Source organism: Heterodontus francisci, chromosome 4 (genome assembly GCF_036365525.1).
Source record: "Heterodontus francisci isolate sHetFra1 chromosome 4, sHetFra1.hap1, whole genome shotgun sequence".
Taxonomy (NCBI): domain Eukaryota; kingdom Metazoa; phylum Chordata; class Chondrichthyes; order Heterodontiformes; family Heterodontidae; genus Heterodontus; species Heterodontus francisci.
In genome coordinates this window covers 145,141,528-145,154,457 of record NC_090374.1, presented here as the reverse complement: position 1 = coordinate 145,154,457, position 12,930 = coordinate 145,141,528, and the positions used below count along the sequence as shown (strand labels likewise).

Here is a 12,930-nt window from a genome sequence, read left to right as displayed (position 1 = left end):
AAGACTGTGGACTTCTTCCTGGATTTTCTGTTTGGAAGCTCAGCAGTGTGAGGGACAGAGCTTATCTTTATTCCTTACGTGGAGCTACATCTTGATGTTTGAGTGGGTTTGTTGAGCACAATCTGTTGTCAAGTGCAATTTTAAGCACATTTAATCCCACCCTCAGGAGAACATTCTCTACTGTAGCACAGCAAACTTATCCATTTCCTACAACAGCTATCCTTATAGCTCGTCTGAATGATGTTGCCAATTTGTGCTGATCTGTGGGTAGTTTCATGTAGCCACATCCAAAAGTAATTGGATTGAGACTGTCCAAAATTGGATCACAAGTGGGACTCTTACTTGCACAAGAGGCTTGCAGTCTATCAGTGTGAATTGGATTTGAACTGTGGTCAAACTCGAGAAAGAACAGTGTATCAATCACACAAAGCATCATGGGAGCTCTCAAGAACTCCACCATTTATCAGATGTTTTCGTTGGCCTGATAAAATATTTGCAGAAACGCAAAACTTAATTTCTCTTATCGACATTTAAACGAAGGACACAAGGGGTTAAAATAAAAATTAAGTTTCAAATTATCTTCACTTGTTTTCAGACCTTGTTACTCATATTCATGATTCACCCATTGATATTGTAAAACTAAATAAGGTAATTTTTGGCTTTGCTTGTAGAAGATCAAATTAAAATTGTCAGGGCAATGAAGATGCTAACTGCGATTTGTTGATACTAAGAGATGTCAATGTTTCAACTTGAAAGGGTGCGAGCCAGGTAGTGTAAACAATATAATGTGGGTCAACGAAGTAGTAATAATCACTATTATCCACTTGGGTGGCCAGCTGACCTTGTGTGTAGTATATATCCCTTGCAGCTTTTGAGTCTTAATGATTTTCATCTTGATAGAAAAGCAAATAAAAAGCTTTTTAAAGCACTGTATTAGGATGTGTGGAATTAGTTATGTCAGACTGATGCAAATCCAAGCCTTACCAATATTAGAAAAATAAGTTTGAGGCTCTGTCCTTTTAAGTACAGAATTGCAAAAGATTTCAATTTTACGATTTTCCATAATGTTTAACAACATACTAACTTGATGAGCAGGACAAGACTAGCTGTTCCATCAACCATTTGTGACTAAGCACTTCTTCACTCCCCCACCTCCACACACCACAGCTGTGTCATTTTTTGCAGGAGGCGAAATATGAAGAAAAAGTCCTGGGCCAATAAGGAGAAAAAGCACTGGAAAATTCCTCTCTGACACCCTCAGATAACCAAATCCAGTCAAGGCGGCACAGTGGCGCAGTGGTTAGCACTGCAGCCTCACAGCTCCAGCGACCCGGGTTCAATTCTAGGTACTGCCTGTGTGGAGTTTGCAAGTTCTCCATGTGTCTGCGTGGGTTTCCTCCGGGTGCTCCGGTTTCCTCCCACATGCCAAAGACTTGCAGGTTGATAGGTTAATTGACCATTATAAATTGCCTCTAGTATAGGTAGGTGGTAGGGAAATATAGGGACAGGTGGGAATGTGGTAGGAATATGGAATTAGTGTAGGATTAGTATAAATGGGTGGTTGATGGTTGGCACAGACTCGGTGGGCCGAAGGGCCTGTTTCAGTGCTGTATCTCTAAAAAAAAAACATGGATCACATCGAATTAACCCCATTAAGTAAATAAGAATCTGGCAGAAATATGAATGCTTTTATTCAGGTAGCAGCATCAATACAAGCAATCTGAAGTCACTGACCAGGTTCCTGTAGGGTATGCCTGTACTTCCATATTAGAAAATTTGGACAATTTTGGTCCACAGCGTGAAGAACCATTGTGGGAAATCTACATCAATTGGTCATGACATAGTATGCATTGACATTGCTGTGTGGAAATTTGGAACATCTATGTTGATTATACATTCAGTTAACCAGATGCATTGTCAAGTCAGAGAGCGGGTCACTGCCAGCCTTGTGAGGAGTGTAAGAATCTAACTAAGAATGGAAAATAATGTTTCTGAGAGCTTGTGTTTCTAAAGACTCATGAATCCTGCTTCTTCCTTTATTAGCTAGGCCAAGTCATCAAACAGACACTCACATATGGGCATATCTTGTGCATTGTGCAACTTTGAATATTCAAGCTCTCAATTCTATTTTCTTTTATTCTCAGACTGCAGGCTTTGCTATGGCTCTGGGGAACATGGTTCATGGGTTGGCGGTCTGTGGGCATGGCAAGGCTGAAGACCTTAATAACCGGCTGCTTCCTGCTTGGCTGAAGATTCTTCTAGCTGAGGTAGGATGTTGCTTATAAATGTGATCTGCAATTCTCTGAGCAAATGCTAGTTTTACCTCTCTATAAAATACTCGTGGATCTCCAATAGATTGCAGACAAAAATTGAAAAATAAGTTAACAGTGATGAGGATAGTAACAAACTTCAAGAGGATATCGATGCAATTTAACATGTGAAATGATGCATTTTGGTAGTGTCATGCAGACCCCCACCTGCCAGCAATGAGGCATATTAATTTTGTCATGGACAATGATTTTAAACTGTTGCTGGGAAGAAGAGAGGGCCAGTTACAAGGGCTGCCAGATACTTAGCTGAAAAACATTTGCATACTAAAAGACAGTGCTTGTGGATACAAAGGACCATTCCCAGACACGTTCAACCCACAATGGATATTGATCACCAGACATTGAAGGTGTAAGGAAGAGCATTCCAGAAACTGCTAAGGTGATACAATCCACAAAAGCCATGACTGGTTAAACCAGCTGGTCACATGACTAACTGGCTGGTCCAGGCTTTTTTCAACTGGCCACAGCGTTTGAACTCAGAAGAAAGACTGTTTGCTCCTAGAATGAGAAGATCTCTCCTGTCTGCTCCCATCTCTTTCTCACAAGCCTCTGGACCCACTGAGGACACATGAACTTCGAGAGAAAAGTCTCCTACATCGAGCAATTAAGAAGAATACTGGGCCCAAACAAAAAGCAAGACCTACCTCCAATCAAGTACTTTACAGTGAGCTCAAAGAACAGTAACCAAAAGTATCTTCAGATATTGCCTCAAACTGTTCTACTTTATTTCTTCTGCTCTTCCTCTCTATCTGCATGTGTGAATCGCGTGTGCATGCTAGTGTGGGCGCGTCGCGTATCTGTACGCGTTAACTGAATTACAGTTTAAGTTTAATAAAGTTCAACCTTTTTTCTTGAAACCTCAGAAAACCTGTTTGACTAGTTTATTTGCCTTATAATTGGAAGTTAGTGAACAACGATTCACTAAGGGGGAGCTAAAAAAAAATGGTGTTTAAAAATTAAACCCTGTTATGCTAAAACCAGATGAAGGCTGAGAGGGAACCCTAGACCCCTTTCTCACCTGGTCATAACAGTAGGAAGGAGGAGGGTAGGCAATATAAAGCAATGGTACAATTTTAAAGGAGATGCAGGAACAAAGAGACCTGGGGGTATACGTGCACAAATTTTCAGTGGTGGCAGGTCAAGTTGAGAAGCCTGTTTAAAATAAAGCACACAGGATCCTTGGCTTTATGAACATAGGCATATAAAGTACGAAAGCTAGGAAGTTATGCTAAATTATAGGACACTGGTTGGGCCCTAGCTGGAGTATTGTGTCCAGTTCTGTGCATCACACTTTAGGAAGGGTGTCAAAGCCTAAGACAGGATGCAAAAGAGACTTACTAGAATGATATCAGGGATGCCGGACTTGCACGAAGAGACTAGAGGGGCTGGATTTTAAAGCCCCTCCGCCGTCTGGAGCATTGGCAGGTGGGCAATGAGGATCGGTGCGGCAGAGGCCCGCCATTAACCCCAATGTTGACAACATCCATGCCGATCTTGGCGGTGGCAGCGAGGCCTTGAGGCAGCCGCCCCACCGTTCGGCGACTGGACCCCCATGTAAATATGTAAACTAATTTACATATCTGATTTAATGAGGGTCCCGTCACCTCCTGAATTGCCACACTGATCTTCATACTGGCGGCCGACAGTGTTGCGCCTTCGAATCCCCGTTTGGGGAAAAGTGATGCGACACCTGTGGGGAGGGGGAGGACGATTCTTTTTTCTGTGGGGTGGGGGGGCAGTGGGGTTAAAATGCTGTGGATTTGTCAGGGTGGGGTGATGGGAAGGAGCAAAGGGCAAAGGTGCCAAATTTTGGGGTGGCGGAGGGGGGGCGTGAAACGGTCAGATTTTAAATATCTGTATTCCGGGAGGGAAAAGGGCAGGAACATTGTGATTTACCATTGGAAGATGGGGGAGTGCATGGTATGTTTATTTTATTTAGTTTTAAGAAACTTAAACTTACCTGTCCCTTTAAATTTTAAATGTGCATTGAGGGCTGTAAGCTCTTTAAAAATGGCACCTGCGCATTGGCGCCGGGTGCTGCTGCCTGCGACAGCTTGCCCGCTCCCTCCACGTCATCGTGGGGGGCAGGTGCCACGGCCATGCAAATGAGCCATCGCGTTTGAAATAGTGGCGGCTCCATGACGTGGCCCTTGCGGGTGGGCCAAATTCTTCTATGTCCGCGCCTACTTTGGCGGCAGACTCTTTAAATGCAGCTCGAGGAGCTGGGATTGTTCTACTTAGAACGGAGAGGTTAATGGGAGATTGTGTTCAAAATCAGTGTTTCTGGTGGCCACAGCATCAGTAACCAGAGGACACAGATTTAAAGTAATTGGCGAAAGAACTAGAGGTGAGATGAGCAGAGGGTTCTGATGATCTGGAACACACCTCCTGAAATGGTGGTGGAGGAAGATTGAATAATATCTTTGAAAAGATGATTGGATAAATACTTGAAGGGCATAATATTGCAGGGCTTTGTGAAAAGGATCAGGGAATGGGACTAATTGGATAGCTCTTTCAAAGAGCTGGCACAGGCATGATGGGCCAAATGGCATGTTTCTGCTATATCATTGATTTTACAGTACACTATCTTTGCATGTGAGAAGACAGAGGCATACTTAAGGCACACTGGTTGTGTAAAAATAGAAGTTCTGTTGTATAAAGAAATAAATCTGTTTCTCCAGATATAATTTAAACCAGGTTGATTCTTTGCATGTTGGTATATAAATCCGATAGATCCGCCTTCTGATTAACAATAACCGAGGGTGTGGCAATAATGGTCGGGTGATTCCCAAAGCAGTGGGAGGGTCTGGTAGGTTGTAAAGCAATTCAGAATTCCAGGTCTGTACTGGGAAGAAGTGAGGGATCTGGGAGAAACACAGCTGGTCTTGGGGTATGTGAGGATTTTTGAAGAGAGTCAGTGGGTGTAAGATTGGGGGTGTGGTTGGAGATGCTTGAGTCTTGTGAAGGGAGTGGGAGGATTGGGCAAAAAGGGGCTACGTTAGTTAATGAAAGAGGATGAAGGGAGGAGGCTTATCAGAATGGATTCTGAGAGCCTTCATTCTCCTCCTCCTCAGTCATAAGTGGAAAATTTTAAAAAGCCAGGAACTGGCTGTTAATTAATTAAAACACCAATGGGCCTTTGCTGTCTTTGCTGACTGCATACCAACTGCTCCCGCTGTACTGAATTTTAATAAAGCGAATGATTTGCATAATTTTCCTAATGCTGAAGTGTGTCAGCAGTATTACAGGACGTGTTACACAAAAGTGTTACAGAAAGTATGTGTTGGCACAGGATGCACAATCTTCTTAACAGTACCAGGGATCTTCCATGGTATTGCTCATGATGAGTTGGAGGATATGCTGTTTTTTCTCTGATAATGTACAATATGAGCCACTGATAATCTTTTAATTTGTCATATTTTACTAACTTACTGTTAGTGCAAGTATGTCATTTTATCTCTTATCTTCCAATGATCTAGAAGTAACTAGTTAAAACTAATGTATTATCCGATATAAAATGACTTGCTGAGCTCTCAATGGACAAAATCAGCTATAAAATATAACCCAGATGTTCTCTTTCCTTTTGGTTAATTCAGATATATGCGCTCCAATAGACAGCATTTGAATGAGCACATTACCTGATAGTTTAATAATATTATAACTTGTATAATTTAGAGCCTCTGTGTGCACAAGTACAATATTTACAGATAATTACCCATTATGTCCTGAAGTGTCACCTATTTGTATAGACTGATAATCTTGTTGCACTGTATGCCCATATAACTGTCAAAGCATTTAACTCATCCTTCTTATTTCCTTACATCTCTCAAAGGGTTGCCCCACAATGCATCGATTAGCTGCAGTAAATGGTCTTGTTGGTTTGGTGGGATCTGAGAGTTGCCTGATACAGGTATGCTTTATTGCTCTGAAATTATTTACCAGTGCAAAAAATGTTGGAAATGAGCAATTCAGAAGTCTAAATAAGAAAATTAAATAAAACCATCTTAATAGTTTATTGGAGGGTAAATTACCGTGTCCTTATTTGGTTAATGGTGACATGAAGTGGCTACAAGTTTCAAATACATTTCTTGTTCAGTTTAAGGAGTAGCTGGAGAGAATATGTGGGAGGAACTTTAGGTGTACCAGTGAGCTGGGAGTCCATAACCTGTAAATGGAGCTTAGTCATACTTCGTCATAGTGGGTAGATGGATGGAGAAACCTGGTTTTGAAATAGGGGAAGGAGGTGGGAAAGTTCCTGCAAGAACAGCCTCCAGATTAATGTGATAAATAAGCAAAGTAAACATCCACTAGCGGAACGTAAAGGACATTCATAACCTACTCAAGAGGTCTTAGATATTACACCTGAAAAAATTTGATTGGAATAATATTCCTATTTTGGACCCAGCAGAATTTCGGAGATTGTGGTGTCAGTGATCGGGTTGTGTATTCTGGATAAAACTAAAGAAGCTGACAATTTTAATATGCAACTGCTGTCCTACAAAACTACCCAACAGATAACAGAAAGGAGAATCCAATTAGATTTGGGTTGTTCTGGCTCAGCATAGCCTTTCTAGTTCATGTTTAAGTCCCCCACTCAGTTAATCTGAGTGCTCTGCCAAATTACTAGAACTTCCTACATTGGGCAGGTTGTTGTGACAGGACCTGTCTAATTTTCCAAAAGATAGACTGTAATTGGAAACGAAGTCCTCACTGGAGCCTGATTCACATTCACAGGGGCGCAACTTAAGAATTAGAAAGTTAGGGTTAAGAAGGGAACTCGGGTGGAACCTTTTCACCTACATGGTTGAATTTTTGTTACTCGCTGCCAAGAACAGAAAGTGTGGGGTGCACGCACGAGATGTGCGCCGAGGAGCCACCACGGTATTTTGTGCAGTGGCTCATGGCGGGGGCGGACCGCCCGCCCCCGATGCCGTAGAGGGGGCAGCCACTCCGTTACCAGCAACACCATCTGGCACCGTCCTGGAAAGATTTTTCAGCACCGTTCCACCCCCCCCACCACCCACCCACCATGACCCCCGACGTCGGGAGGGTTGGGGGGGCTAGTAAGATGCAGCCCACAGTTCTCAAATAAGTTACCCAGGAAGAATATTAAAAGAAATATAATGTACTTAATAGACAATTGGATGAATTTACAGAGGGAGAAGGCATTGGAGATATGGTGAGAAGGTAGGGATTTGGATTTGATCTATTTAAGAAAAAAGTTGGAATTGTTTGGGCCAAATAAAGGTCTTTTCCTATTCTTAAAAATTCTTATATATATATTAAGGATGGCAACAAGGAGCTCAAAAACTATGCAGTTCATGTAAATGGACTACATAACTTCTCATTTATATTCTGACATTCTTCTATTTGCAAGATAGATGCATCATCCTTCACCTCCCAAATTACCTGTTAGGGTGAAGTTGCTCAAAGTAGTAACGAGAATCTGGATTATTCAGCTGTTGAAGAGGTGTCCAGCAACAGCTCAACTGTCCTCTGAAAATTGATAAAGGCAAAATATACTCGATGCATTGCTTAGACCATGTGGGACTTGTGCTGTTCAAGTTCCACAAGTGAGAGGCAAGCTAAGAGATGTTAAGGCAGCAATTTAAGGTGCAACCTTGCTGTCACTGTCACATCACCGCTGGTTTCTGAGCAGTAATAAGCCACTTAAATTATTCATAAGAGCCAAGTCAGTTTTATGAGAGGACAGGTCTCCTCAGCTACTCAAGAAAACTTAGGCACCTAACCAGTTGATCATATATTTATGACCCTTCATGTAAGGCTAGCTGAGAACAAACAATATTGGACAATATGAAGTGCCTTGATTGCAAAGGTTGGAAAATTATTTTTAATCAGTCAAACATTGGGTGTGTATTGGAAGGTGGACTTGAAGAGGAGCCATTAGATCTTTAGTGCTGTTACTTATGTCTGTGAGCTTTAAATGGTATTTAGAGCAGCACTGGAGTATGTTTGTCACCTTCAATTTTGTTATCTGCCTTTTGTATCAGTTCTTTTTAAGTTTGGGTTAACAGAGAAGATGTTGGATCAGAATAGGTAACACATTTGATCAGAATAAACATAGGTATGTGCAATGGATGTAGCAGGCTCACATTTGAGGAATGGCTAACATTCATAGATAAACTCCTTCCTTCCCTAATACTGCAGATTTAATGTAATGTCAGCAGACTGATAAAAACTGGATCAATGTAGCTATTTTGACATTCTCTTTCAGACACACACACATTGTAGAAAAGAAGCAGGCAGATCTGATTTATTTGAAGAAAGAAAAGACTTGCATTTATGTAGCACTCTTCGCAACCACCAGATGTCTCAAAACACTTCGCAGCCAATGCAGTACTTTTGAACTGTTATAATGTAGGAAACATGACAGCCAATTCACACACAGCAGTCTCCCACAAACAGCAATGTGATAATGACCAGTTGATCTGTTTTTGTGATGTTGATTGCGGGATAAATATTGGCCAGGACACGGGATAACTCCCCTGCTCTTTGAAATAGTGTCATGGGATATTTTGCATCCACCCAAGCAGGCAGATAGGGTCTTGTTTTAACATCTCATCCGAAAGACAGCACCTCCAACAGTGCCGTATTCCCTCAGTGTTGCACTGGAGGTGGCAGCCTTGATTTTTTTGTGCTCAAGCCCTGAAGTGGGACTTGAACCTGGAATCTTGTGACTCAGAGGTAATAGTGCTCCCAACTGAGCCATGGCAGACACATCTGTTGTAGATTATTGAAAAGCTATGCCCTTCAGTACAATTAAAAATACATTTTTAGTTGAATGTGAAGAAATCTCTTGAAGGCCCATATTTTCTCCAGTAATCATTTTCATTGGCCTGGTATGTTCAGACAGGGTTAAATGTAATGGCTGTTTCAGTTCTGGCAAAGTGACGCCACATTGACATTGCATCAAGTTTAATTTCGGATTTAAACAAAATAACCAAAAAAGTCCTTTCATTATGTACTTTCAGTATAAAGCTCAGTGTGAAATTTCTGTAAGGAAAGTTAACAGATCTAGTTTGTGAAACACAAGCACACTAGAATGCAAAGTACTGGTATTTATTTGTCAAACATTTGCAAATCTCAGTTGGTCTACTGAATCTGACACTGTCTAATTATCTACTGTTGACTCTTTGATGTGCAGCTGAAGTCGGAAACAATCCAATCATCCCAGTTTCAATCCAAGATGAATGAAGTTATCAGAGCAATGACTCAGGTAAGTTTCAGATGCCCGCTAATGTACAACTTTAATATTGAATTCTCAGAGCAGTAGATTAAAGTATCACTGAATTGGAGTTCATGTTTGTCTTTTAATTCCCTTTCTCCACCCCCCCCCCCCCCCCACCCCCCACACCGTGCTAGGCAGATTTGTTACGGTGCTCTCTGTCTGTCACATCAATAACTTTTAAGAAACACATTTTAAACAAACTTCACCAATATTCTCCAGTCATCTGACATTTAGCTCCATTCTGAATTGGTGCATTCACATCTGCCTGAGGGGTAAGAAATGGTGTCACCACAATAACTTAATCTTAGACATTCTGTCCAACTAAAATTATTTCCTCTGCTAATTCTCAAGTGTAACAGGCTAGGACTTGGAGCAGTTTCTTATTACTTCAGTAATTTACAAGCTTTTAATTAAATTGTCACCAAATTTTAAGTTGACTTGAGACTTCGTCATATTTTGTTTAGACATTAGTGGGTGACTCCATCAGCATCCACTTTTACTGCTGTCAATATCAACTTCACAACTTAAAAATTGCATTAGCTTTTGCAGAGATTTTGGAAATAATTCTTACTGAAGGCTGATTTTCTTCACATTGTAAAACCTTACTGCTTTAACTTTATTCAGTTTTTTGACAATTTGTATTTTCTTGGTGTGCATCAAAATGAGAATCTTTATGGATGTGAATCAAGCATTTTTCCAGCCAACGTCAACAAAAATCTCTTCAAGGTTAGATGCATGGCAGGGCGGATATAGGTAAAGCTCTTCTTAATTCTGTCCCACCGATGTCACACCTGCTGCAGCATTGTGATTTTATTCTTGCCCCAGCTCTCCTTATTGGCAGTTGCAGAAAGATTTCCCATGCATTCTCATGCCCGTTAGAAATGGCATTGAGTGGCACACTTTTTGTGTGTAGGTTCTGCACTGCCAATAGACAATATAAATCTACCCCATCAGTCTGGGCTGGAAGTGAAACTAGCACCTAGAGATGAGAAAGACAGCTTAACCTATTTAGCCTTTCAGGTACTGGTCTTGTGTGCAGGTTCTGATTTAACCCCATTGTGTTTAATACTAAACTTGCACAGTGCAACCATATTATTCTTGTTTTCATTACCTGCATTCTCAATTATCCAAGAGAAGTTTCATGGAAAATGGGAGCCCAATGAGATTTGGGGCTGCAAGTATTATTTTGTTTCTTCACTGGGCATCTTGTTCTGCTCCTGCCAGCAATATCAGCTGGTAATGAAACATAGAGTCATAGAGAGATACAGCACTGAAACAGGCCCTCCGGCCCACCGAGTCCGCGCCGACCATCAACCACCCATTTTTGCTAATCCTACATTAATCCCATTTTCCCTCTCACATCCCCACCTTCCCTCAATTCTCCTACCACCTACCTACACTAGGGGGCAATTTTTTTTTTTACAATGGCCAATTTACCAATCAACCCGCAAGTCTTTGGCATGTGGGAGGAAACCCACGCGGTCACAGGGAGAACTTGCAAACTCCACACAGGCAGTGCCCCGAACCGAACCCGGGTCGCTGGAGCTGTGAGGCTGTGGTGCTTATCACTGCACCACTGTGCCGCCCAGTTGATCTTCCTTCTCAAATTCTGCTGTTGATGTATTTGCAACACCAGCCACTGAGCCTGCTGCAGCGCTGAGGGGGATGGCCAAAAATACTCCACCGATACCAGCCACCGGCCCCTCAAGCTATTAAGATGAATGCTAAAGGCAGTATACCCTTCCTTGCCCCTAGTGATCCTTTCAACAGCTTCTGCAACATTAGATGAATGCTAAAGGCAGTATACCCTTGCCTCTAGTGATCCTTTCAACAGCTTCTGCAACATTAGATGAATGCTAAAGGCAGTAATACCCTTCCTTGCCTCTAGTGATCCTTTCAACAGCTTCTGCAGCACTGATTTCAGTGGAGCTGTCAATTTTAAAAGGAGTATAAAGCCCGTCTTTCTAAACAGGTTCTTGTGCAAGTGAGTGGTCTGGTACCAGCTGATGTTGTGCTCAACATGATCTCTACTTAGCAGCACAGAAACTCATTTAAGTAGGAGTCTGTTCGGTGATTTCAAAGTTGAAAGCTGTGCAGCATTGAACTCAGCAGAGATTGCCGATCTGTGGTGGATCTGGCGGCTGGAGTCGCAAATAAGATCCTGAGAAATTATTTAGTATTATTGGCGAGTAGAGCAATGCAATGGATTACTACTGAAGAAGATTGAGGGAAAAGAGAGTGCATCCAAAATTCAGAGTGGCAATCAGGAAAGTAATTTGGGGAGATTCTTGATTATTCATCAGTTTCATCAGCGGGCTGCACTCCACATTATGACTAATCAACACTTTTCTAAGGAAGGGGGTAAATTGATTCAAAAGTAGCATATCAACACTCAATAGTACAAATATATTTTGCAAGCAGGTGAAAATTTTGTGCTAAATGTCATTTTGGTTATCTTCATTTCATGCCATTTTAATTCCTTTTAGGATAATTTCTACATCCTCCTACCAACCCCTTTTGCAAGATTTGTATGAGTACTTCTGTATATTTCAATTCATTTTTTAGTACAGAACTCACTACTACACTACTTTTTTCATGTTCCAGTGACTCATGCTTTATTGGGTCAGAAATTAAGACTGGTAATCAACTTTAATCAACATACATAAAATTATAGTTTAGTAATAAATCTGTTGTTTACTAATTAGCATGCTAGTGACTATACAATGTAGAAACTGATATATTCAATTCAAGGTTGTGCAACATGCCAAATTATAAAAATTAGAAACGGTGATAGACTTGTTAAAATTTAACCAATAAAAAAAAGCTACCTTCACTTGTCTGATGCCAACAAATCATGGAAACTTGTTGCTGAAGTAATTCTGTTTGTCTATATTACCTGTCAAATTTTCTGATCTGTACAGCAGGTGAATCAACATTCTAAGTTGTGTCAACAAATCTTGAGACAACACAAAATTTGACGACATGCAAACAAAAAAGAATATTGATTCATTTATCAACCATGTATTAGATTTATTCTAGAAAAGATGCTGACATTTTTCTCTCAAAATGTTCATGGTGTCCATTATGTTCAGTTGCTTTTAGGTGCAAATAAATCTGGTTTAAATTTCAGTCGCTAAACATGTTGGCATTAAATGCCCCACATTTCTCCACATGGCAAGTTTCGTTCTGAACAAATTTACAGTTTTATAGAGTCTAGTCTTTTCCATGTAGAGCAGTGAGAAATTGCTCTTATATATATTTGGGCGGCACAGTGGCGCAGTGGTTAGCACCGCAGCCTCACAGCTCCAGCGACCCGGGTTCAATTCTGGGTACTGCCTGTGTGGAGTTTGC

The 12,930-nt window shown here is 41.2% G+C and overlaps 1 protein-coding gene across 12 annotated transcripts in view; it reads left to right on the top strand.

Moving 5' to 3' along the window:
- The window catches only part of focad (focadhesin), a 268,225-nt gene that overhangs the window by 199,388 nt on the left and 55,907 nt on the right, over window positions 1-12,930 (top strand). For all 12 annotated transcript variants that reach the window (XM_068030258.1, XM_068030260.1, XM_068030265.1 and 9 more), the window contains 3 exons: window positions 2,145-2,267; window positions 6,163-6,240; window positions 9,496-9,567. In XM_068030258.1, coding sequence (XP_067886359.1) covers window positions 2,145-2,267; window positions 6,163-6,240; window positions 9,496-9,567 — 273 coding nt within the window. The remainder of the gene's footprint in view (window positions 1-2,144; window positions 2,268-6,162; window positions 6,241-9,495; window positions 9,568-12,930) is intronic.